At 42.2% G+C, this 25,001-nt stretch overlaps 2 protein-coding genes and 7 non-coding genes across 9 annotated transcripts; 8 read left to right on the top strand and 1 right to left on the bottom strand.

The window, feature by feature from the left end:
* Positions 1 to 2,161: 2,161 nt before the first annotated feature.
* On the top strand, positions 2,162 to 2,280 carry LOC125732789 (5S ribosomal RNA). The gene has a single exon (XR_007392156.1). It is a non-coding gene; the product is annotated as a 5S ribosomal RNA (ribosomal RNA).
* Positions 2,281 to 4,120: 1,840 nt separating this feature from the next.
* Positions 4,121 to 4,239, top strand: LOC125732672 (5S ribosomal RNA). The gene has a single exon (XR_007392045.1). It is a non-coding gene; the product is annotated as a 5S ribosomal RNA (ribosomal RNA).
* A 1,032-nt stretch (positions 4,240 to 5,271) lies between these two features.
* Positions 5,272 to 5,390, top strand: LOC125732558 (5S ribosomal RNA). Its single transcript, XR_007391934.1, has one exon. It is a non-coding gene; the product is annotated as a 5S ribosomal RNA (ribosomal RNA).
* A 1,017-nt stretch (positions 5,391 to 6,407) lies between these two features.
* Positions 6,408 to 6,526, top strand: LOC125732443 (5S ribosomal RNA). Its single transcript, XR_007391823.1, has one exon. It is a non-coding gene; the product is annotated as a 5S ribosomal RNA (ribosomal RNA).
* Positions 6,527 to 7,558: 1,032 nt separating this feature from the next.
* On the top strand, positions 7,559 to 7,677 carry LOC125732209 (5S ribosomal RNA). Its single transcript, XR_007391703.1, has one exon. It is a non-coding gene; the product is annotated as a 5S ribosomal RNA (ribosomal RNA).
* A 1,017-nt stretch (positions 7,678 to 8,694) lies between these two features.
* Positions 8,695 to 8,813, top strand: LOC125731054 (5S ribosomal RNA). Its single transcript, XR_007391343.1, has one exon. It is a non-coding gene; the product is annotated as a 5S ribosomal RNA (ribosomal RNA).
* A 1,032-nt stretch (positions 8,814 to 9,845) lies between these two features.
* Positions 9,846 to 9,964, top strand: LOC125733349 (5S ribosomal RNA). The gene has a single exon (XR_007392695.1). It is a non-coding gene; the product is annotated as a 5S ribosomal RNA (ribosomal RNA).
* A 612-nt stretch (positions 9,965 to 10,576) lies between these two features.
* Positions 10,577 to 20,393, bottom strand: p2rx7 (purinergic receptor P2X, ligand-gated ion channel, 7). Its single transcript, XM_048998477.1, has 13 exons — positions 20,172 to 20,393; positions 19,766 to 19,913; positions 19,562 to 19,633; positions 18,518 to 18,590; positions 18,235 to 18,331; positions 17,340 to 17,420; positions 17,037 to 17,178; positions 16,599 to 16,735; positions 16,163 to 16,253; positions 13,904 to 13,969; positions 13,700 to 13,804; positions 13,442 to 13,549; positions 10,577 to 13,052 (listed from the first exon to the last, which is right to left on the bottom strand). Exons 1-13 carry the CDS (start codon positions 20,288 to 20,290, stop codon positions 12,570 to 12,572), a joined length of 1,722 nt encoding a protein of 573 aa, XP_048854434.1. The 5' UTR covers positions 20,291 to 20,393; the 3' UTR covers positions 10,577 to 12,569.
* Positions 20,394 to 22,805: 2,412 nt separating this feature from the next.
* On the top strand, positions 22,806 to 23,711 carry LOC125718505 (taste receptor type 2 member 40-like). Its single transcript, XM_048992409.1, has one exon. It carries the CDS (start codon positions 22,806 to 22,808, stop codon positions 23,709 to 23,711), a length of 906 nt encoding a protein of 301 aa, XP_048848366.1.
* The last annotated feature ends 1,290 nt before the right edge of the window (positions 23,712 to 25,001 follow it).

Below are 25,001 nucleotides of genomic sequence, written 5' to 3'. Positions count from 1 at the left end.
CAAAACCCAGCACTACCTGAATAGTAAATTGTAGCTATAGTAGTTAAATAGTTGATATCTATTATTACTTGCACTTTTCCATAACCCACTATCCATATTTCATACTGTGTATGGATGTACATAGGCACTACTATTGTATTAGTGTTTTATCTTATTTTATGTTATTTTTATTTTGTATTCTTATTCTTGAATTTTTATGTTCTTTACTCTTGTAACTCTTTCTTGCTATCTGTCTGGAGCTGTGATAACACACAAATTTTCCCACTGTGGGATCAATAAAGTCCTATCTTATCTTATCTTATCTTAAAAACCACTTCACCACAGAAGACTCGATATTAAACAATACAGGGGGCGCTCCACTTCACGATTAATTTAAATCTATCACTCCCCTTCCATTTTACTTTTTTTTTCTCTCATTCATAAAGGCAGCATTTACACACCGTTTTACTCTAAATGCTGCCTGGTAATACTAGGTGCTGTAAGCTGTTCTTGCCTTTATTCCACCAGGGGGCGATCTTCTCACAAACTTGAAGACTCCCCATTCGCGTTTTACAACATATTGTTAATAATAAAGAGACAGCTTTTTACACACAGTTTTAAACAAAGGACTGATATAATTCCTCTTCAACTCACCGCTTTGTTTTCTATGTAAATATACCTTATAGAGGTAAGGGGATGTGCATGTATATGTATATGGTTCTGCATCTACAGTTTACGTATATGTAGAGGTATATCTGTATATAATGTATGGATGTATGTATGTATGGATGCATGTGCATTGCACGGGTGTATATATGTACATGCCAAAACCCAGCACTACCTGAATAGTAAATTGTAGCTATAGTAGTTAAATAGTTGATATCTATTATTACTTGCACTTTTCCATAACCCACTATCCATATTTCATACTGTGTATGGATGTACATAGGCACTACTATTGTATTAGTGTTTTATCTTATTTTATGTTATTTTTATTTTGTATTCTTATTCTTGTATTTTTATGTTCTTTACTCTTGTAACTCTTTCTTGCTATCTGTCTGGAGCTGTGATAACACACAAATTTTCCCACTGTGGGATCAATAAAGTCCTATCTTATCTTATCTTATCTTAAAAACCACTTCACCACAGAAGACTCGATATTAAACAATACAGGGGGCGCTCCACTTCACGATTAATTTAAATCTATCACTCCCCTTCCATTTTACTTTTTTTTTCTCTCATTCATAAAGGCAGCATTTACACACCGTTTTACTCTAAATGCTGCCTGGTAATACTAGGTGCTGTAAGCTGTTCTTGCCTTTATTCCACCAGGGGGCGATCTTCTCACAAACTTGAAGACTCCCCATTCGCGTTTTACAACATATTGTTAATAATAAAGAGACAGCTTTTTACACACAGTTTTAAACAAAGGACTGATATAATTCCTCTTCAACTCACCGCTTTGTTTTCCATGTAAAAACCACTTCACCACAGAAGACTCGATATTATTGCCATAGCAAGGTCTGCTCTTCTCCTCCTTCCAAAACTTGCTAAAAGCTGTATTTAAAACAGCAGGTTGGCTGTGGCAATTCACACCTTTCCATGCCAGCTTAATGTGTAGGTTAGTGGGCATCACAGAGGAATTAGGGATGGAAACTTCTTTGCTGGTGCTAGAAGCAGTCTGGTGAATTTTTAGAGAGAAGAGGCCGTCAATGTTTGAATGTAGAAAATTGTTCTGGCTGCATTGTGGACCTGTAGCTCCCAGTGTTCTGACAGCGCGACGTTTTGGGGAAGCATGTGATTCAGCAGGTACCAGTGGGCTTCGTGCGGCGGAGATTTTGTGGCCGTTAGCGGAGTTGATAACAGAGGGTCGTTAGGAGAAGCCTGCATGCGGTAGGCAAAGGAGTAATGTTTGCCGGCGGGGGACGTGCGGCGATTAACCTGTGCGGCAGTGAAAAGGAGTTAAAGAGAAGGAAGTGTGCGGATGCGGAAAGAATGGAATAATTGTCGTAGGCTGCCGGCTGAGTAGTTTGGTGAATGTTTGGTGTGGGTCCGGCGCTGCCGATTGGATGGTGGGGCTGCAGTGTGAGTCAGATAAAAAACCAGGAGTAGGATGCGATGGGACTAACTGGCGTGTATAGACGCGTGTGGTACAAAAGGGCTGTCTTTGGTAGCGTCTCTCGCTTACGGCCATACCACCCTGAACACGCCCGATCTCGTCCGATCTCGGAAGCTAAGCAGGGTCGGGCCTGGTTAGTACTTGGATGGGAGACCGCCTGGGAATACCAGGTGCTGTAAGCTTTTCTCACTTTTACTTTACACAGGGGGCGCTCCACTTCACGATTAATTTAAATCTATCACTCCCCTTCCATTTTACTTTTTTTCTCTCTCTCGCATTCATAAAGGCAGCTTTTACACACCGTTTTACTCTAAATACTGCCTGGTAATACTAGGTGCTGTAAGCTGTTCTTGCCTTTATTCCACCAGGGGGCGATCTTCTCACAAACTTGAAGACTCCCCATTCGCGTTTTACAACATATTGTTAATAATAAAGAGACAGCTTTTTACACACAGTTTTAAACAAAGGACTGGTATAATTCCTCTTCAACTCACCGCTTTGTTTTCTATGTAAATATACCTTATAGAGGTAAGGGGATGTGCATGTATATGTATATGGTTCTGCATCTACAGTTTACGTATATGTAGAGGTATATCTGTATATAATGTATGGATGTATGTATGTATGGATGCATGTGCATTGCACGGGTGTATATATGTACATGCCAAAACCCAGCACTACCTGAATAGTAAATTGTAGCTATAGTAGTTAAATAGTTGATATCTATTATTACTTGCACTTTTCCATAACCCACTATCCATATTTCATACTGTGTATGGATGTACATAGGCACTACTATTGTATTAGTGTTTTATCTTATTTTATGTTATTTTTATTTTGTATTCTTATTCTTGTATTTTTATGTTCTTTACTCTTGTAACTCTTTCTTGCTATCTGTCTGGAGCTGTGATAACACACAAATTTTCCCACTGTGGGATCAATAAAGTCCTATCTTATCTTATCTTATCTTAAAAACCACTTCACCACAGAAGACTCGATATTAAACAATACAGGGGGCGCTCCACTTCACGATTAATTTAAATCTATCACTCCCCTTCCATTTTACTTTTTTTTTCTCTCATTCATAAAGGCAGCATTTACACACCGTTTTACTCTAAATGCTGCCTGGTAATACTAGGTGCTGTAAGCTGTTCTTGCCTTTATTCCACCAGGGGGCGATCTTCTCACAAACTTGAAGACTCCCCATTCGCGTTTTACAACATATTGTTAATAATAAAGAGACAGCTTTTTACACACAGTTTTAAACAAAGGACTGATATAATTCCTCTTCAACTCACCGCTTTGTTTTCCATGTAAAAACCACTTCACCACAGAAGACTCGATATTATTGCCATAGCAAGGTCTGCTCTTCTCCTCCTTCCAAAACTTGCTAAAAGCTGTATTTAAAACAGCAGGTTGGCTGTGGCAATTCACACCTTTCCATGCCAGCTTAATGTGTAGGTTAGTGGGCATCACAGAGGAATTAGGGATGGAAACTTCTTTGCTGGTGCTAGAAGCAGTCTGGTGAATTTTTAGAGAGAAGAGGCCGTCAATGTTTGAATGTAGAAAATTGTTCTGGCTGCATTGTGGACCTGTAGCTCCCAGTGTTCTGACAGCGCGACGTTTTGGGGAAGCATGTGATTCAGCAGGTACCAGTGGGCTTCGTGCGGCGGAGATTTTGTGGCCGTTAGCGGAGTTGATAACAGAGGGTCGTTAGGAGAAGCCTGCATGCGGTAGGCAAAGGAGTAATGTTTGCCGGCGGGGGACGTGCGGCGATTAACCTGTGCGGCAGTGAAAAGGAGTTAAAGAGAAGGAAGTGTGCGGATGCGGAAAGAATGGAATAATTGTCGTAGGCTGCCGGCTGAGTAGTTTGGTGAATGTTTGGTGTGGGTCCGGCGCTGCCGATTGGATGGTGGGGCTGCAGTGTGAGTCAGATAAAAAACCAGGAGTAGGATGCGATGGGACTAACTGGCGTGTATAGACGCGTGTGGTACAAAAGGGCTGTCTTTGGTAGCGTCTCTCGCTTACGGCCATACCACCCTGAACACGCCCGATCTCGTCCGATCTCGGAAGCTAAGCAGGGTCGGGCCTGGTTAGTACTTGGATGGGAGACCGCCTGGGAATACCAGGTGCTGTAAGCTTTTCTCACTTTTACTTTACACAGGGGGCGCTCCACTTCACGATTAATTTAAATCTATCACTCCCCTTCCATTTTACTTTTTTTTTCTCTCTCGCATTCATAAAGGCAGCTTTTACACACCGTTTTACTCTAAATACTGCCTGGTAATACTAGGTGCTGTAAGCTGTTCTTGCCTTTATTCCACCAGGGGGCGATCTTCTCACAAACTTGAAGACTCCCCATTCGCGTTTTACAACATATTGTTAATAATAAAGAGACAGCTTTTTACACACAGTTTTAAACAAAGGACTGGTATAATTCCTCTTCAACTCACCGCTTTGTTTTCTATGTAAATATACCTTATAGAGGTAAGGGGATGTGCATGTATATGTATATGGTTCTGCATCTACAGTTTACGTATATGTAGAGGTATATCTGTATATAATGTATGGATGTATGTATGTATGGATGCATGTGCATTGCACGGGTGTATATATGTACATGCCAAAACCCAGCACTACCTGAATAGTAAATTGTAGCTATAGTAGTTAAATAGTTGATATCTATTATTACTTGCACTTTTCCATAACCCACTATCCATATTTCATACTGTGTATGGATGTACATAGGCACTACTATTGTATTAGTGTTTTATCTTATTTTATGTTATTTTTATTTTGTATTCTTATTCTTGTATTTTTATGTTCTTTACTCTTGTAACTCTTTCTTGCTATCTGTCTGGAGCTGTGATAACACACAAATTTTCCCACTGTGGGATCAATAAAGTCCTATCTTATCTTATCTTATCTTATCTTATCTTATCTTATCTTAAAAACCACTTCACCACAGAAGACTCGATATTAAACAATGGAATAATTGCCGTAGGCTGCCGGCTGAGTAGTTTGGTGAATGTTTGGTGTGGGTCCGGCGCTGCCGATTGGATGGTGGGGCTGCAGTGTGAGTCAGATAAAAAACCAGGAGTAGGATGCGATGGGACTAACTGGCGTGTATAGACGCGTGTGGTACAAAAGGGCTGTCTTTGGTAGCGTCTCTCGCTTACGGCCATACCACCCTGAACACGCCCGATCTCGTCCGATCTCGGAAGCTAAGCAGGGTCGGGCCTGGTTAGTACTTGGATGGGAGACCGCCTGGGAATACCAGGTGCTGTAAGCTTTTCTCACTTTTACTTTACACAGGGGGCGCTCCACTTCACGATTAATTTAAATCTATCACTCCCCTTCCATTTTACTTTTTTTTTCTCTCTCGCATTCATAAAGGCAGCTTTTACACACCGTTTTACTCTAAATACTGCCTGGTAATACTAGGTGCTGTAAGCTGTTCTTGCCTTTATTCCACCAGGGGGCGATCTTCTCACAAACTTGAAGACTCCCCATTCGCGTTTTACAACATATTGTTAATAATAAAGAGACAGCTTTTTACACACAGTTTTAAACAAAGGACTGGTATAATTCCTCTTCAACTCACCGCTTTGTTTTCTATGTAAATATACCTTATAGAGGTAAGGGGATGTGCATGTATATGTATATGGTTCTGCATCTACAGTTTACGTATATGTAGAGGTATATCTGTATATAATGTATGGATGTATGTATGTATGGATGCATGTGCATTGCACGGGTGTATATATGTACATGCCAAAACCCAGCACTACCTGAATAGTAAATTGTAGCTATAGTAGTTAAATAGTTGATATCTATTATTACTTGCACTTTTCCATAACCCACTATCCATATTTCATACTGTGTATGGATGTACATAGGCACTACTATTGTATTAGTGTTTTATCTTATTTTATGTTATTTTTATTTTGTATTCTTATTCTTGTATTTTTATGTTCTTTACTCTTGTAACTCTTTCTTGCTATCTGTCTGGAGCTGTGATAACACACAAATTTTCCCACTGTGGGATCAATAAAGTCCTATCTTATCTTATCTTATCTTATCTTAAAAACCACTTCACCACAGAAGACTCGATATTAAACAATGGAATAATTGCCGTAGGCTGCCGGCTGAGTAGTTTGGTGAATGTTTGGTGTGGGTCCGGCGCTGCCGATTGGAAGGTGGGGCTGCAGTGTGAGTCAGATAAAAAACCAGGAGTAGGATGCGATGGGACTAACTGGCGTGTATAGACGCGTGTGGTACAAAAGGGCTGTCTTTGGTAGCGTCTCTCGCTTACGGCCATACCACCCTGAACACGCCCGATCTCGTCCGATCTCGGAAGCTAAGCAGGGTCGGGCCTGGTTAGTACTTGGATGGGAGACCGCCTGGGAATACCAGGTGCTGTAAGCTTTTCTCACTTTTACTTTACACAGGGGGCGCTCCACTTCACGATTAATTTAAATCTATCACTCCCCTTCCATTTTACTTTTTTTTTCTCTCATTCATAAAGGCAGCTTTTACACACCGTTTTACTCTAAATACTGCCTGGTAATACTAGGTGCTGTAAGCTGTTCTTGCCTTTATTCCACCAGGGGGCGATCTTCTCACAAACTTGAAGACTCCCCATTCGCGTTTTACAACATATTGTTAATAATAAAGAGACAGCTTTTTACACACAGTTTTAAACAAAGGACTGATATAATTCCTCTTCAACTCACCGCTTTGTTTTCCATGTAAAAACCACTTCACCACAGAAGACTCGATATTATTGCCATAGCAAGGTCTGCTCTTCTCCTCCTTCCAAAACTTGCTAAAAGCTGTATTTAAAACAGCAGGTTGGCTGTGGCAATTCACACCTTTCCATGCCAGCTTAATGTGTAGGTTAGTGGGCATCACAGAGGAATTAGGGATGGAAACTTCTTTGCTGGTGCTAGAAGCAGTCTGGTGAATTTTTAGAGAGAAGAGGCCGTCAATGTTTGAATGTAGAAAATTGTTCTGGCTGCATTGTGGACCTGTAGCTCCCAGTGTTCTGACAGCGCGACGTTTTGGGGAAGCATGTGATTCAGCAGGTACCAGTGGGCTTCGTGCGGGGGAGATTTTGTGGCCGTTAGCGGAGTTGATAAAAGAGGGTCGTTAAGAGAAGCCTGCATGCGGTAGGCAAAGGAGTAATGTTTGCCGGCGGGGGACGTGCGGCGATTAACCTGTGCGGCAGTGAAAAGGAGTTAAAGAGAAGGAAGTGTGCGGATGCGGAAAGAATGGAATAATTGTCGTAGGCTGCAGGCTGAGTAGTTTGGTGAATGTTTGGTGTGGGTCCGGCGCTGCCGATTGGATGGTGGGGCTGCAGTGTGAGTCAGATAAAAAACCAGGAGTAGGATGCGATGGGACTAACTGGCGTGTATAGACGCGTGTGGTACAAAAGGGCTGTCTTTGGTAGCGTCTCTCGCTTACGGCCATACCACCCTGAACACGCCCGATCTCGTCCGATCTCGGAAGCTAAGCAGGGTCGGGCCTGGTTAGTACTTGGATGGGAGACCGCCTGGGAATACCAGGTGCTGTAAGCTTTTCTCACTTTTACTTTACACAGGGGGCGCTCCACTTCACGATTAATTTAAATCTATCACTCCCCTTCCATTTTACTTTTTTTTTCTCTCTCGCATTCATAAAGGCAGCTTTTACACACCGTTTTACTCTAAATACTGCCTGGTAATACTAGGTGCTGTAAGCTGTTCTTGCCTTTATTCCACCAGGGGGCGATCTTCTCACAAACTTGAAGACTCCCCATTCGCGTTTTACAACATATTGTTAATAATAAAGAGACAGCTTTTTACACACAGTTTTAAACAAAGGACTGGTATAATTCCTCTTCAACTCACCGCTTTGTTTTCTATGTAAATATACCTTATAGAGGTAAGGGGATGTGCATGTATATGTATATGGTTCTGCATCTACAGTTTACGTATATGTAGAGGTATATCTGTATATAATGTATGGATGTATGTATGTATGGATGCATGTGCATTGCACGGGTGTATATATGTACATGCCAAAACCCAGCACTACCTGAATAGTAAATTGTAGCTATAGTAGTTAAATAGTTGATATCTATTATTACTTGCACTTTTCCATAACCCACTATCCATATTTCATACTGTGTATGGATGTACATAGGCACTACTATTGTATTAGTGTTTTATCTTATTTTATGTTATTTTTATTTTGTATTCTTATTCTTGTATTTTTATGTTCTTTACTCTTGTAACTCTTTCTTGCTATCTGTCTGGAGCTGTGATAACACACAAATTTTCCCACTGTGGGATCAATAAAGTCCTATCTTATCTTATCTTATCTTATCTTAAAAACCACTTCACCACAGAAGACTCGATATTAAACAATGGAATAATTGCCGTAGGCTGCCGGCTGAGTAGTTTGGTGAATGTTTGGTGTGGGTCCGGCGCTGCCGATTGGAAGGTGGGGCTGCAGTGTGAGTCAGATAAAAAACCAGGAGTAGGATGCGATGGGACTAACTGGCGTGTATAGACGCGTGTGGTACAAAAGGGCTGTCTTTGGTAGCGTCTCTCGCTTACGGCCATACCACCCTGAACACGCCCGATCTCGTCCGATCTCGGAAGCTAAGCAGGGTCGGGCCTGGTTAGTACTTGGATGGGAGACCGCCTGGGAATACCAGGTGCTGTAAGCTTTTCTCACTTTTACTTTACACAGGGGGCGCTCCACTTCACGATTAATTTAAATCTATCACTCCCCTTCCATTTTACTTTTTTTTTCTCTCATTCATAAAGGCAGCTTTTACACACCGTTTTACTCTAAATACTGCCTGGTAATACTAGGTGCTGTAAGCTGTTCTTGCCTTTATTCCACCAGGGGGCGATCTTCTCACAAACTTGAAGACTCCCCATTCGCGTTTTACAACATATTGTTAATAATAAAGAGACAGCTTTTTACACACAGTTTTAAACAAAGGACTGATATAATTCCTCTTCAACTCACCGCTTTGTTTTCCATGTAAAAACCACTTCACCACAGAAGACTCGATATTATTGCCATAGCAAGGTCTGCTCTTCTCCTCCTTCCAAAACTTGCTAAAAGCTGTATTTAAAACAGCAGGTTGGCTGTGGCAATTCACACCTTTCCATGCCAGCTTAATGTGTAGGTTAGTGGGCATCACAGAGGAATTAGGGATGGAAACTTCTTTGCTGGTGCTAGAAGCAGTCTGGTGAATTTTTAGAGAGAAGAGGCCGTCAATGTTTGAATGTAGAAAATTGTTCTGGCTGCATTGTGGACCTGTAGCTCCCAGTGTTCTGACAGCGCGACGTTTTGGGGAAGCATGTGATTCAGCAGGTACCAGTGGGCTTCGTGCGGGGGAGATTTTGTGGCCGTTAGCGGAGTTGATAAAAGAGGGTCGTTAAGAGAAGCCTGCATGCGGTAGGCAAAGGAGTAATGTTTGCCGGCGGGGGACGTGCGGCGATTAACCTGTGCGGCAGTGAAAAGGAGTTAAAGAGAAGGAAGTGTGCGGATGCGGAAAGAATGGAATAATTGTCGTAGGCTGCAGGCTGAGTAGTTTGGTGAATGTTTGGTGTGGGTCCGGCGCTGCCGATTGGATGGTGGGGCTGCAGTGTGAGTCAGATAAAAAACCAGGAGTACGATCAAATGGGACTAACTGACGTGTACAGACGCGTGTAGTACAAAAGGGCTGTCTTTGGTAGCGTCTCTCGCTTACGGCCATACCACCCTGAACACGCCCGATCTCGTCCGATCTCGGAAGCTAAGCAGGGTCGGGCCTGGTTAGTACTTGGATGGGAGACCGCCTGGGAATACCCGGTGCTGTAAGCTTTTCGCATTTGATAATCTGACCAGCTTGAAGATTGTCACTCACACTTCACAATTTACAAGTTTTTCAAAATATAAAGTCTGCTTAGTACACACAGTTTTACATTAAGTATTGATATCATTCTTTTTCAAGTCGCCGCTTCCCTTACAGCTTAATATTTAGGGTAGTGGGCATCACAGATGGATTAGGGCTGGCAACAACTGCCAGGGATGTTCTTAGAGAGAAAAAGCCGTCATTTTACAATGGAAAACCGTCGGCTCAGGTCCGGCGATGTTTTTTGCGCTATTTTGTATTATTAATGTATTACAGTATCCAACCCCCCAGATATCATCTCATTTCACAAGATCAACATGATCATATACATATCTCTGTGAAGTCTATCTACGCATACTCAATATTGCATTATTGCATGTATAATATCATTTAATAATAATACAATACTACACGTTTTTAACAAACCAAATTGCATGGAAATTGGTTCAGAATTAAGCGGATTACAATCGATTTAGCAGAAAAGTCTTCTCTCCATAAGCATTGCATTTGTTTACTCCGGGATCTTGACCGCTTCAATATTCCGGACTGCGGCGACATACAACAGCGACATAGAACAGTGGGACAATGGAGGCTTTCATTTTATTGCGTGAATAAGGTTACAGTCAAAGTGGAATGCTGTAGCGCACTATAAAAGGGCTTTCTAACAGCTGAAAGAATACAAGAGATCGTGGTTTTTCCTCTGACATGTCCCAGTTAAGATGATCACACCCTGCGTAAACAGTCAGTAAGCACAAAAGTTAAATATGACTTAATTATGCTTCACATGCGGCAAATTAGTCTTTCATTAAAAGTAAATGTGCACAAAAGAGTTGCTTCTTCACTTCCAGAAGAACTCAAGCAATGAAATTAAGTAGAAAATATGATACACGTGGATGTGAAAATGTAATTACCATGTTGGTAGATTAGGATCTAGGTATAGAGTTTGTTTTGAAAAGTCAAATTGTTTTCTGAGTATGGGGCTAAAAGCCCATACAGGGGACAATGTAAAAATAACTCATTCATTTTCCACATGCACTTCTGTGCAGGGCTGCAGGGCTCTGGAGCTGGGAAACAATGGATATATGGCAAGGAATCACCCAGAGACCCAGGTTCGAGTCTCCGTCTGGGTCACATGTGTGTGGAGTTTGCATTTTCTCCCCATGTTGTCGTGGGGTTTCCTCCGGTTTCCCCCCACAGTCCAAAAACATGCTGAGGCTAATTGGAGTTGCTAAATTGCCCATAAGTGTGCATATGTGAGTGAATGGTGTGTGAGTGTGCCCTGCGATGGGCTGGCCCCTCGTCCTGGGTTGTTCCCTGCCTCGTGCCCGTTGCTTCCGGGATAGGCTCCGGACCCCCCCCCCCCCCCCCCCGCGACCCAGTAGGATAAGCGGTTTGGAAAATGGATGGATGGAATCATTAGCTCCCAAACAGGGACAATCAAGGACCCAGGCTATCTATTAGTACTCATGTGAGTTTGATTGTTGGTGATTTCCTACTGGAGGATCTTAAGATTGAGAAGATATGAGTGATAAAGCATAAATTAATTTTCTTTATAAATGTACCAAAGACTTCATATGGAGTGAAATGTACATGGCAAATACAGAAATGAATGTATGAGATAAGTTTAAAAAATGTCTATTAAAAACTCATAGAACTACAAAAGTTTGTACCAAAAGTCTGCAACAAGTATTGATGCTTAAAATTTAGTGTGGAAACGACAGACAGGTATCATTGCACAGCGGTTCAGTAGGGGGCGCTCTACCATCACTCCTCCAGGGTTTGACACAGTGTCCCTCTTGCTCCTCTTTCACTTGGTGAGTCATATCGATGGGTCCACCTCACTCTGTCTCGCATCAGAGCTTCACTTACAACTCTTAGGAAACTCACCGCTCTTGGGTTCGGAATCCCCCCCCCGGCATCTTCTGGAATTGTTTACCGCACCCCGTAGTTTTACTTTGCTGCATAATGCTGGACTACATGTTGGAGCTGGAGCGAGCGCAGGAAGCCAAAGCACAGAGGGCCAACTCCAAGCCTCACCGCCTCAGCAGGGGGCATTTTTAACGGTTATCTTTGTGTCCCATAGAATGACGTTTTTTCAGAGAGGATGACTGTTGCATGCATGCATGGAAGTTTCAGTTATACTTGTGATTATTCATGGGACTTAAACATAAAACGTTCCAATTTTCCCATTTTAGTGAGCAGCTCAGTAAATAATGTTAGAGATGTATGTAGTGTCTATCTGGAGAGCATGCACTTACAGTAACTGCAAAAATAATTAAATTACATCAACAGGCATAAAAATACTTTGTTTTTGAAGTACAAAAATTGTCACATTCCCACCATGTATATTAGAAGCCCTTGATATATTAAAGATATTAAAAAAAACTATGCGCTCAGTAAACAGAAAAGGCACCTTGTATTTTGTTAGTCCACATAGCGACAGGCAGACAGAAGACCGAAATCTTTCCCTTTGCAAAATTCCCAATTGCGTATAGAGAAATGCAATGAAGATTATTTTAAACATTCTGGCAATCTCTAAAACAAACTAATGTTCAGTGTCTTAGGCACCTAAAGTCATGAGTTTTCTCCTGAGTGAATCAGCACCTTGGTCTCCGGCTGCAGACCACGGTAACGGCCATCGCTGCTGGGGTATTTATCCCTTATTCGCCACACACAGCAGCTCGGCATGACGGGGATTCCGTCTTCCTTCGAGCCGTCAAAGCGCCAGTCGATGTAGAGGCTGTATGCACAGTGTCGGAGGTTGCGGATGGCGCCCCCCTCAGGCAGGTCGAGAAGCGGCTCCCGGTAGAGCAGCACTGACTCCAGGACGACCCTGCTGAGCAGCAGGCGGTCGAACAGCGGAGACGTGGTCAGACAGCTTCCGCTACTCTGCCGACAGCACAGCTGCTCCTGCAGGCTATCGGAGGGGCGGCACCGGCCGCACATGCACCAGGCCAGGCAGCCCGATTGAGGCATTTCTTGCAGCTCTGTGCCCGCTTTCTGCCTGGGGGGGATCTGCAGCACTGCTGCCAAGGCCCTTGTTCTCGCTGCGTTACCCTGGTATGTCAGACGTGCAAATATAGACACAAACGTGTCAAAACCACCGAGTCTGATGGACCAACACAAGCGGTTGTCATTGGGCCTTTGGGATAAAATGATTTACAGCTGACTGGCTTTAGTTTTCTACACTTATCTGCTGCTTATTAGGAACAAAATGACCACAGACAAGATGGTGGATGGGCAGCTATAGTGTACATGAGACACCTTCTTTCGGGTTTTTAATGTCAAAAACAAACCGTATTAAACATTTTGGAATTGGACTAAGCCTCATGCTGAGACACTTCTGAGCTCCTGTTCCTCTGGTCTTAAATAATCAAGCATCTTCTCAGAAAGACACAAAGTTGAACTTTGCAGTGATACGTCTTTTGAAGTTGGGTTCAGCCTACCTTCTTCGGATGAGTATCCACGGCTTTGACCTTCTGTAATGGTTTCTTACGAGATGGCTTCACCAACCTGAGATGATCCTCATCCACGAAGGAGACGCAGAGCAGCTTCTGGCCCGAGAAGAACAGGGTCGATTGAGCCAGGACTCAAAGACTCCTCTACCTTGATGTGTCCGGCGAAGCTTATTGTGGCAGTACGACGGTCAGGAAAGGTGGTTGGGGAGGCGCAAGTCACAGAGTAAAGTGCGGCTCTCTTCTCACCTGCTTTCTGGCCTCAACAGACTCGACCTTCATCTTCGTAAAGTCCTGCTGGGCCTCTTTTGCGTAGCAACTGGTGCTGATGAGCCAGTCGATAAACACGGTGGTCTGGAGAAGGCATAGTTCAGGGAGCCGTTAGTGCCCACCGAGCCATAGGAGAGCCAGCAAGTGAAGAAGGGAGCCGAAGAAGTAAAGAATAAAACTCACCAAGGCATAGTAGGAAAGCGTCGATCCAATGTAAATGATCAGCTGAATGATGCTAAACTTTCCTGCCTTAAAAGAGACAAAATCACTACGATTTACCTTAAAATTAGCTTAAGGAATCATCAGTTATTTAAAAGGTTATGGTCAAAATTTCTTTCTGTAGCACATTTCAAATAACCAAAGTTGACCAAAGTGCAGATTAACAGTAAATAAATATAGTAATCAGGATTTTTTTAGAGAAACTAATAAAACATTTTGAGTCATATTAAGGATAAAAATGGAAGAAACTACCCTATATGCACCAAAGTATTGGGACCCCTGGGCATGACACCTACAGGAACTCTTATGACATCCCATTCTGAATCCATAGGCATAGTCATGCTGGGACAAAAGTAAGACATTTTGGACAATCCTACCCTTCCAACTTTGTGGGAGCAGTTTGGGGAAGGTAGGCCTTTTACAGTTCCAGCATCACTGTGCCCCAGTGCTCAAAGCAAGGTCCATAAAGACCTGGCTGGGTGAGTCTGGTGTTGAAGAACTTGACTGGCCCACATAGAGCCCAGACCTCAACCCCATCGAACACCTTTGGCATGAACCGGAACAGAGACTGTGAGCCAGGTCTTCACGTCCAACATCAGGGCCTGACCTCACAAAGGCCCTTTTGTAAGAATGGGCTAATATTCCCACAGACACACTCCAACATCTTGTGGAAACCCTCCCCAGAAGAGGGGCAGCTGTTGTAGCTGCAAAGGGGGGAGCAGCTCCATATTAATGCCTATGGATTTATAATGGGACGTCATAAAAGTTCCTGTAAGTCTAATGGCCAGCTGTCCCAGTATGTTTGTCTATATAGTGTATGTATGTATAAATAAATAAATAAATAATAATAATAAAATTCCAGTTAGGAAAGTCAAAGATGTCATGCCCTACTTGAATCAAACAACATGTCAAATAAATGACACTTCATAAGGTACTTAGACGTTTCTACAGACTGGGCAGTTTTCATATGTAAGACCAAACTACTGCAAGGGGTGGGAACCAGCATTGCAAACACACGACCGGCCTACTAGATCTGAGAACATCCAAAACCATCAGGCTGGAAGACCTAAGGGTTCCAACGGCGGAACGGAGGTGTAGAATTTCTGCAAGTATTTTGCTGCCGGCTGGTTTAAGGTCTTAAAAGCAAACAATAATATTTTAAAATCAATCCTAAAATGTACAGAAAAAAAGTTAACTGGTGAAATATCTTCTCAGTTTTTCTGTCCTGTCTGAAGAGCTGCAGCTGAATTTTGGACCAGCTGTAAATGATAAATGGACGACTGAAGCAGAAAAAGCCTTCGGTGACTGATTGTAAGAGCATTTCCATGACTTAGTTTCTTCCTTAAATAAACATCTGAGTGACCTAACTATGTAAATAACACCCCAACCTTAATTCTATAATATACAGCTCTGCAAAAAAATTAAGAGACCTCTCCATATGTTTTTTTTTAATCTGCATTCTTAAATCCTGGTTTAATCCTGGTTCTGCTGGCAGAAGGTTACACTGAGCATCAGGCTGCTTCCAGGCTCACGGTTTCTAAGACAGCAGAACGCAAGAACAAGACGAAACAGGTGACACTGGCAGTAACCAAAAGCCAGCCAGGTGGAGGGCAGGAGCCACTTTCTAATGCCGGAGATGACCGTCAACTTATCCAATAGTTTCTCATGAATCGGTGGATGACCTCAAGTGACCTTCTAAAGCAGGCGTGGCCAATCTTATCCGCAAAGGGCCGGTGTGTACGCAGGTTTTTGGGGTAACCTTTAGGTCAGCTGTTCAAACCCAGGTGTGAGGACTCTTCAGGCAAACAATCCTCTAATTAGTAATCTAATTATGGAGTTGCAGTGAAAACCTGAATACACACCGGCCCTTTGCGGATAAGACTGGCCGCCCCAGTGCTAAAGGAATGGGAAACATTAAGTACAGGTGCGAAGTGCACTGCTAAGACTTTTCATATCAGGCTCCTAGAAGCAGGACTGAAGTCCTATAAATCAAGGAAGAAGCCCTTCATTGATGAGAGGAACCAGGCTGCGGTTTGCAAAAAAAAATGTGTATTGTACCCAGACACATGTCCAATAACTGAGAAATGAGTGAAACTGAAGATTTTGCTGTGGTCTCCTGATTTTTTTCCCGAGCTGTATTTTGATTTCAATTAACTAAAGTGATTTCAGGAGGGATAAATCGATTTAATATTTGTTCAGAAAAAAAAACATGATTATACTGACCGTTCCGTACACTAAAACATCAAACCTGATGCCAAACACTTTATAGAGTGTCCTCGTTTCCACTCCATTCTCATTGTAATACCTTGCAAACCTATAAAAAATAACAGCTGTTTAGATATATTAAGCGCGTTGAACAGACTGGGACTAAAGAACATAAACTAACTAAGGTGCGAGCAAAACAGACAGCATCATGCCCAGAGGTGGAGATTTCAGGTCTATAGAGTATGAATCCAGACCAAGATTTTGTTTCAACCAACCGCTTGAGTCCTCTGTGACTGTGACTCTTTATGCTCAACTGGTTGGTTGAAACGAAATCTTGGTCTGGATTTGTACTCCCTGGACCTGGACTTTCCACCTCTGATCATGCCAGTGTTGCCCCAACGACCCAAAACACAGTTAACAAGCAACAGCAACCATGGTCCTCACTTCCTCTTACCTAAAACTGAGCCCAGGGTAGACGGTGCGGTTGCTTTGCTTCTCATCAAGCCTCTGGAAGGTGTACATGGGCCGACAGTGTCGAAAGAACTGGTCAAGATCACAGTTCCACTTTATGTTGACCCCGATTATTCCTCCCTGAGGTCAGATATAGATGTGGGAGAGAAGGAGAGGCAGACAGTCGGGTGACGTACCCTATTGTGTCCTATTGTCACCAGACCCTGCACTGAATAAGCGGTTGGAAGATGGATGAGATTCTGTACATTTATTTTCATCATTTATTAGGTCTTTGTATCTTTTTTTTTGTAAACGTACAAGTTTTCCAGTTCCAGACATTCACTAAAGAGCTGATTGCTAAGTATCTCATACAGTCACTGTGGTCAATATTTATGCCGCGAAGATCCATGGAACCTTCAGGAATTATAACCGAGTGCCTCACCTCCACTGCCATTTCTGTGAAGTTCTCCTTGGCCTCCTTGACAATGTCTCCCAGGCGGAAGATGGGGCACAGCGGGTCTCTCTGGCGATTGTACATACAGCTCTTCAGATAGGTCTCTGTCATCTCTGGTAGGATGTTCCTTCTGCACAAAGAAAGGTTAACTCTCGGTGTCTTTTTCGCTCTGCCTGTCTTCCTGTTCTCATTGTGGTTTTCGGTTTTCTATTCGTAAAGAAGTGAAAACTGAAACGATGCAGTCTCTCGGGGATAACTCTACTTAGAAAGGGGCGAGATGATTGGTCTTACTTGAAGTAGTTGAAGGCTGGGAATCGGATATTGTTTTTTATAAGTACGGTGAAGTTCTCTGCTGCCAAGAAGAGGGCAGGCCTGGAAGGTATGGTGGTCACGTAACTTCAACAGTCATGGGAAACGTGAATATGAACATTCATAAAAGATTCTTTCTGGTTTAATCTACAATATAACGGCTGTTCCCGGATAACATCTAGATATGTGCGCTACACTCTCTGTGTGACCTTCAGTTACTCGTCAAATAATGGCAAAACAGGAAGAACCGCCTTTGGTTACATTACTGAGCATCCAGCATTATTCGAGTAACTTAAGCTGTGTGAATCACAGAGGGTAACACAGTATGGTGGTGCTTTATTTATGGCCCATGGGGGAATTAGTCTTTTCGCCTGTCCCATCTTGCTCCCCATGAGAAACGCATACAGGTGAGAGCACAGGCCCACGGAACCACACACCACCCCCCAAGGGAAGCAACACCCCCCAACTGGGCAAACATGCTGAGTGAGCAGAACTGGACATCAGGCTTTGAGGAACCACAATTTGGGTCACAAAGCACACTTTTTCATAAGTTTCACAATAACACGGTTCCTCAAAGTCTGGGTTTCAATGCAAAATATAGCTGCACCACACGTCCGAGCTTCTTCCTGCTTCCTCACTTGTCTCTTGGTTAAAATATTTGATTCGTTTTGACAGAATTGTTTTTTTTTTTTTTTTTTAAAGGATAATTGTTCTGCCTTTATGATGAATAAAAAAGACAAACAATGGATATGACTCATTTGGCCCCTTTAAACTACTGCCAAGGCGACTTGCTTGCTCAGTAAAATAATCTTTAAAAAGTACTTAATGCCTCAACGTGCATAAATGTGTTCCCGCTCTCCGTACTCCACCTTGGTACCTGGGCGGCTTCTTTGTGGCCTCAATGGGACACCAGGCGGACACCTCACAGGTCTTATGCATGTTGTCGAAGTTAACACAGGCCCCCGTCTGGACCCCTTGGGTAAATGCAGGGTGACATGAATGTCAACAACAATGAAAAATTAAGATCATCAGCAAGAGACTTGTTTCAACCCCTTTGTTTCTCTGCCGGCGTCGGATGTAGCAGGAACTACAGGCACATGCGTCTGATAAGTGTGGATCGACCAGTGAACCCAAGCCGTAGGCGTGTTGGGCTGCTGTACCATGAGTGCGCTGGTCCCAGTAACCCTTTTCACAGTCTTTGTCTGCGAGACACCGCTTTCCACTGATCAGAACCTGCAATTTAAAGACCAGTCATTGGATGTTTGGTATATATGGATGAGTATACAGGTTGATTTCCCTACTGATTAATTTTAATATACCACAGATAAAACAGTACAATTATGAAACAAAAGAAAATGAGAAATTATGTGCTCTTTGGTTTGTAAGACAGTGTTTACACTTCGTTTTAAAATGCGTGGTGGGCCATCGGGTCGCAAGCAGACAGCGCTAAATGCATTTGTAAACAACCCCCGAGACGCATTGTGATCCGATCACTCAAGCCGCTTACCGAGCACCTCTGGGACTCGTTTGACCACAGATCTTTTGTAGTGTAAAAGCTAACGAGTCCCCAACAAGGACGTTACATTAACTGTGTGCAAAGAAATCTCAGTATAAGTGGTCAGCCGGACACCTTAGAGATGCATGATAGACACGGGTGTTAATGACGACGTGTCTCGATTCCTGCTTACGATACAATTGGCCAAGACACATTTTACGACTAAGTGTAAAAGTGGCCTCAGTGTCCTATCCCGCCTGGGGCCCTCCTCAAAGATAAGGTATTCTTAGCTTCTACAGCCATGGACACACCCCAGTTTTTTTCAACTTCCAGAACAGTCTTTGCTTAGTTTTAACAAACAAAATGCCCATGTCCATGTTGAAGATCACAGAATTTGGAGATCACAAAACAGGTGCAAGGTGCACAAAATGTAAAAATAGTGTAACAGCATATTGGTAAAAAGACATGTTTAAAAATGCCTAATTTCACACAACCCCCTTTGATCATTAATCAAACCATTAGACCTACACTATCAATAAAGCAACCGAGCAATTGCAACTTTTCAAAATAGGCAGCAGAATGGCCAGTTCAGTTACTTTCTACTAAGAGATAAATAATGTGCAACACTTCAGCCCGGAGTTTGCAAAAACAAACTTTTACATAAAATGTGTGCTCTTGTAATACTTAAGTAACTTAAATATGGACTCACCTCAGGACATTTTCCCTGTTTCTGTCTCTTGGTGATTAATACATTGGTCACCACGAAAAATGAGTTTTTCTCCTTCAAAATAAATTGTTTCCGTTTCATTTTAATGCCAAAAAATACATTATAACCATTATAATACAGTATAAACACATGGCACGTAAAAAAACGTTTGCATGATCTCTCATAAGCGTCATTTTGGGCTTTTACCTTGAAGATGCCGCTATGGTCCACGACGTCCCACAGCATCGTTCCGACGTCCGGACTCTGTGCCATCACTACCCCTTTTACCTTGGTGGTCACCGAGCTGACCACCAAGTCATGCTCTTGATATTCCTTATTCCAGAACATCATAATGCTGTTAATCGAAATAATAAGTAATTTAAACGATTAAACATCCTGCAGCAAATATGCGGACTATTACAGAGGCGGACACGCTTTGGGAGAAACATCAGCAGAACAGATAGATGTTCCTCTAATCCTGACACAATAATAATAAACATCGTGAAGAAGTCCAGGCGAAACAAAGGGAGAGCTTCAGATGAATGATACTGCGTGGCAGCTGGCGGCGTGGGAATGTTTCCGGCCAGATGCAGAAAAACAAAATACAACTTACCCAATAAACATAAAAATGGCCGTGTTTAAACTCCATTTAAGCGATCCGAGTCTGCGGCTCTTTATAATAACTAGCTTGTTCGTTTCGTATTGGAGCAGGCCGAAAATATCGCACGGCATAACTGCGAAAAAGATCCTATTCCCAGAGCTAAGAAAACAGCTGCAGTCACATGGCCGCTGCAATCGCCCGGCGCTCCGACTCGGCTTCCCCACGCCGCTAAAACCACCCACTGCGGGTGTGGCAAGCATGGTTAGCGGCAAAACGATCATGAAGCTTACAGAACTAACCTATGGTAAAACATGCGCAGCATATCCAACCAAGGCCAGGAAACAAATAAGCAAACAAATAATGAAATAACACAATGTTCCGTGTATATATGTGTGCGTATACATGAATATACAAACAACCAAAGTATACACAAAACTAGTATAGTACTATCTTTCATGTTCACTACAATTAATGTTCATTTAACCACAGGAGCTGGGGTCCAGGGGCAAATTACATGGCATTCATTAATAATACTGAGTTTGAAAAACAACTGATGGATTAATTTCCCTGAAGACAGATGATGTTGCTGCATTCAGTAATTTGACTAATTGGTATAGGCTTAACTTTTCCATTTAAATCTTTAAATGTGCTTGGAATGAAAACCTTTTATTTAGCTGAATGGAAAATCGTATGGAAATGAAAATGCAAGTCACCGACAGACAATGAATTGAAGATCATTTCCATAAGGCTGAAAAAATGCCTTTTCTCATAAATAAATTGAAATATTGTACACTGTATAGAGGCTTCATGGAAAAATATCATGCGCTTCGGAAGACTGACTGGATGTTGTTAAGCAAATGAACTAATTTACCTGTATGTAGTGGTGCACGTTTAAAACTGCGTATGAAACATTATATCGGAGGAGGCTGTCGAGAGGACAGCTGGCGTATGTCAAAGTGAATTTCCAGAATGGGGCCAAATGGATTTCAGAATTCTTAGGCAGCAGGCAAATCTCCCATGAGACAGATTTGTGGTTTTAGGGGGCTACAGTGCTTACGGGGTTATTATTATCATTCTTCTTCTTCTTCTTCTTCTTCTTCTTCTTCTTCTTCTTCTTCTTCTTATTATTATTATTATTATTATTATTATTATTATTATTAGGGGCGGCATGGTGGTGCAGTGGTTAGCACTGCTGCACTCTCCGCCTGGGTCACATGTGTGTGGAGTTTGCATGTTCTCCCCATGTCGTCGTGGGGTTTCCTCCATGTACTCCGGTTTCCCCCCACAGTCCAAAAACATGCTGAGGCTAACTGGAGTTACTAAATTACCCATAGGAGTGCATGCGTGTGTGAATGGTGCGTGAATGTGCCCTGTGATGGGCTGGCCCCCCATCCTCGGTTGTTCCCTGCTTCCGGGTTAGGCTCCGACCCAGTAGGATGAGCGGTTTGGAAAATGGATGGATGGATTATTATTATTATTATTATTATTATTATTATTATTATTATTATTATTATTATTATTATTATTATTTACATCAAGTCAAACTTCTTTGACATTTCAGAATTTGCAGGTATAAAATTTTATGAAATTCGTGTTTATCCAAGACTTGAAATACAATATGACAAGTTAGACAAACGAGACGATCATGAACAAATAAATAAATATGCTGCACGCCGTGCAACTTCACACTAGGGTGACACAGTGGGGGATTAATCTCCTATTATCTCCTCAGTTTAGAAGCGTTACATGAACAGATTATGGTGAGAGAAGTGGCTGCACGCGGTAAAGAACAGTGTGAAGTTCAGCCGATGTTCTCAGATGGGAGTGCTGATGTCGTGATGCGTTAAGGAGTCAGATGGCATGAGGAATGAAGCTCTTGTAGAATCTAGGGCAGTGTTTTCCGACCCAGTCCCTGGGGAACCGCAGACAGTCTACATTTTTGTCCTTGCAATGTGTCATAATCACAGAATGAAAATGGACCTTGAACTCTCAGCATTTTTGTTACATCTCCAGTTAGGATTACTTAGTACGTCTATTGGTGTGTGCAGTGGATTGTATAATTTACTTGGTTGTTGAAACACTTTTATTTATTTATTTAAAAATTTTTTTCAAGTATTTAGGGAGTGTAATCGCAATTTGTAATGTAATTAATATTAAACATCATTCCTACATGATTCATGTTTATTTTTAATATTCTGTCATACATTCAAAAAAGGAATTGAAGAAAGATAAACGGATGCATAATATTAAAAGCATTAAGTGCTAAAAGGATTGCACTGGTAAAACATTTCTTAAGAAAATAAACGACAGCTTGTAAATTTTTGTTTTTCACCAGACTCAGTTACAATGTCAAATTAATTGCGTTAAAGACCCAAAGGAGAATTATTAGCTTATATTTACAGTGACAAAATCTAATTATCACTTGTTTTGAAACAGTAAAAGTCAAAGTGGTGAGGCCTGCATATTAAAGCAGATTCTTGTTTGAATATACTGAGGATCACATGACTCATCTATTTAATATTTGCATGAGAGCTTGAGTCTTTATAAGAAGCACACTTGGTTAGGCATCAGAACGATCAGGAGGTTTACTGGATCATGGAGTCCGCTTTTGGTATACGTGACTCTGAATTCAGTGGCACAATTTGTATGGTGTCAGTGGGATTCTTGTGGAACACCCTTAACCTTGTTGCGACTTTTCTCCGCAACCTGAGGATGGCAAATGTCCCGACCATCACCCTGGTCATCTCCAGCATCTCCCTCAGCAACATGATCCTGGAACTCACCACATTTGGCCTGGTGGCCACGGCGAGAGCCGGAATGTGGTGCCTAGGCAACCTACACCCGCTTACCAAGCTTGTGATCTTCTGCTGGCTTCACAGCAGCTGCATGAGTTTTTGGTCGATTTCCTGGCTGAGTGTGTTTTACTGGGTGAAGGTAGCGAGGGCCTCCTCTCTCCTCGTCGAAACAGTGAAGAGGAACGTCTCTGCCATCATCAACACTGCTCTTGTGCTGACGTTACTGGGTTCCACTTTAATGCTTATCCCAATGCTGTTCCTGGAAGAACAGAATTCCACATCAGTTACTGCTCCAACTAACTACACACTAAATGTGACCTGCTTTTATGGAATGCCTGTCTTCCCACCTTGGATTAACACAAACATCTACACTTCCATCTTAATCGCTTTCCTTTGCCCTCTCCCACTGATGGTCATGCTATTCAGCTCCATGAGGCTTGTAATGTATATCTGTGAACACACCCTGTCCATGAAGAGGAACAAGACCGAGGTGCAGAGCATGGACTCTTACCTGCTGGTTTGCAAGCTGACTGTATCTCTTGTGGGGGTCTACTTGACCAATTTGGCCATCGTTGCCTTATACTTTATCGCTTCTCTTACCAAGCAGAGCATCAGTTCGATGGTAATTATGGCGAGCTATTCGATTTATTGTACGACGACTGGCATTCTTTTGACGGCATCTAACAAATACCTGAAAGAAATGTTCTCAGAAATTTTTTGCTTCAAGAAAGCTGTGAAAAAAGTGGGAACGAATTAATACCGCTGCAGCCTGACTTGACCTTTCACGATCTCAGCGTCTGGCAATAAAGGGAATAATGGCGCGTTAACAAGTGCTAACAGTTGCTTAAATTAATGTTTTGTTGCATAGCCAGCTACGTAATTTGAACTTACAATGTTACAAAAACCCGCCATGTCGGTGCGATATAATTAGCTATCATTCGTTACTTTATCTGAGTCATATTTATGTCTTTATCTGTCGAAACCTGTTTTCAGATACTTTATTCAGAGGTGAACATGAAAGCCTTCGGCAGAAACCGCCCACCTGTGGATTTATTTAGCTTTGTTCTTTATTTTTGTAGGATTTTATACATCTGAACTGCTAGTATGAATTAGGTTACTCAATGTAGAATAGAATAGAAATTAAATAATTAAATTTTAATAGAAGTTAAAACTGGTTCAAATAAAGTGGGATTTACAATGTACCAATTTGATTATATCAATTGTTATCCATTCATTTTCCAAACCGCTCATCCTACTGGGTCGGAGCCTAACCCAGAAGCAATGGGGACGAGGCAGGGAACAAATGAGGATGGGGGGCCAGCCCATCACAGGGCACATTCACACACCATTCACACACACATGCAATGGCCTATGGCCAATTTAGTAACTCCAATTAGCCTCAGCATGTTTTTAGACTGTGGGGGGAAACCGGAGTACCCGGAGGAAACCCCATGACGACATGGGGAGAACATGCAAACTCCACACACATGTAACCCAGGCGGAGACTCGAACCCGGGTCCCAGAGGTGTGAGGCAACAGTGCTAACCACTGCACCACCATGCCACCCCTATCAATTGCTATTTATTTTTTAATTTAGTTTTATAATAGATGACATATGAGATTGTTGTTATTGTGCCATCCTGAATATTTGACTCTTGTGTTATTTGTTATTGTTATTGTAACACTTCGCTTCCATTTTTGTTAATAAGACAGATATGATAAACCCCTTTTCTTCCTCTGGTGAATTGGACTCTTCATTTAGGTCACCTGAATTGGATGAGAAAAAAACAAGCCTCTTATTTTAGCTAAAGTTGCCTGATTACTTTCTAAATCTTGGCCTATATTTTTCTATAATTGTGTTTATGGCCGTGAGTCTTTTGAGATGTTTGTTAAATAAGCTGTTGTTTTATTCTTATGAACAAAACTTAGACGATACAGGCAGGTTTCAAGATAAGATTTTTATAATAGTATTTGATCCCTGTGGGGAAGTTGCCTTTACACCTCCCTCAACTTGCTCTTTGTAGAGTAAGTTGTCTGTGAAGGGCAG

The sequence above is a fragment of the Brienomyrus brachyistius genome, chromosome 2, assembly GCF_023856365.1.
Source record: "Brienomyrus brachyistius isolate T26 chromosome 2, BBRACH_0.4, whole genome shotgun sequence".
NCBI classification, from domain to species: Eukaryota; Metazoa; Chordata; class Actinopteri; order Osteoglossiformes; family Mormyridae; genus Brienomyrus; species Brienomyrus brachyistius.
This window is presented reverse-complemented; position numbering and strand designations above follow the sequence as displayed.

What these genes read in the sequence shown, in the direction of transcription:
- LOC125718505 (XM_048992409.1), top strand. Translation starts at nt 22,806, where the DNA reads ATGGTGTCAGTGGGATTCTTGTGGAACACCCTTAACCTTGTTGCGACT.
- p2rx7 (XM_048998477.1), bottom strand. Translation starts at nt 20,290, where the DNA reads ATGCCGTGCGATATTTTCGGCCTGCTCCAATACGAAACGAACAAGCTA. An exon ending in ACCATAGCGGCATCTTCAAG is followed by an intron (nt 19,634 to 19,765) that starts GTAAAAGCCCAA and finishes TTTATTTTGAAG; the next exon opens with GAGAAAAACTCATTTTTCGT. An exon ending in TGGATACTCATCCGAAGAAG is followed by an intron (nt 13,053 to 13,441) that starts GTAGGCTGAACC and finishes CTGACATACCAG; the next exon opens with GGTAACGCAGCGAGAACAAG.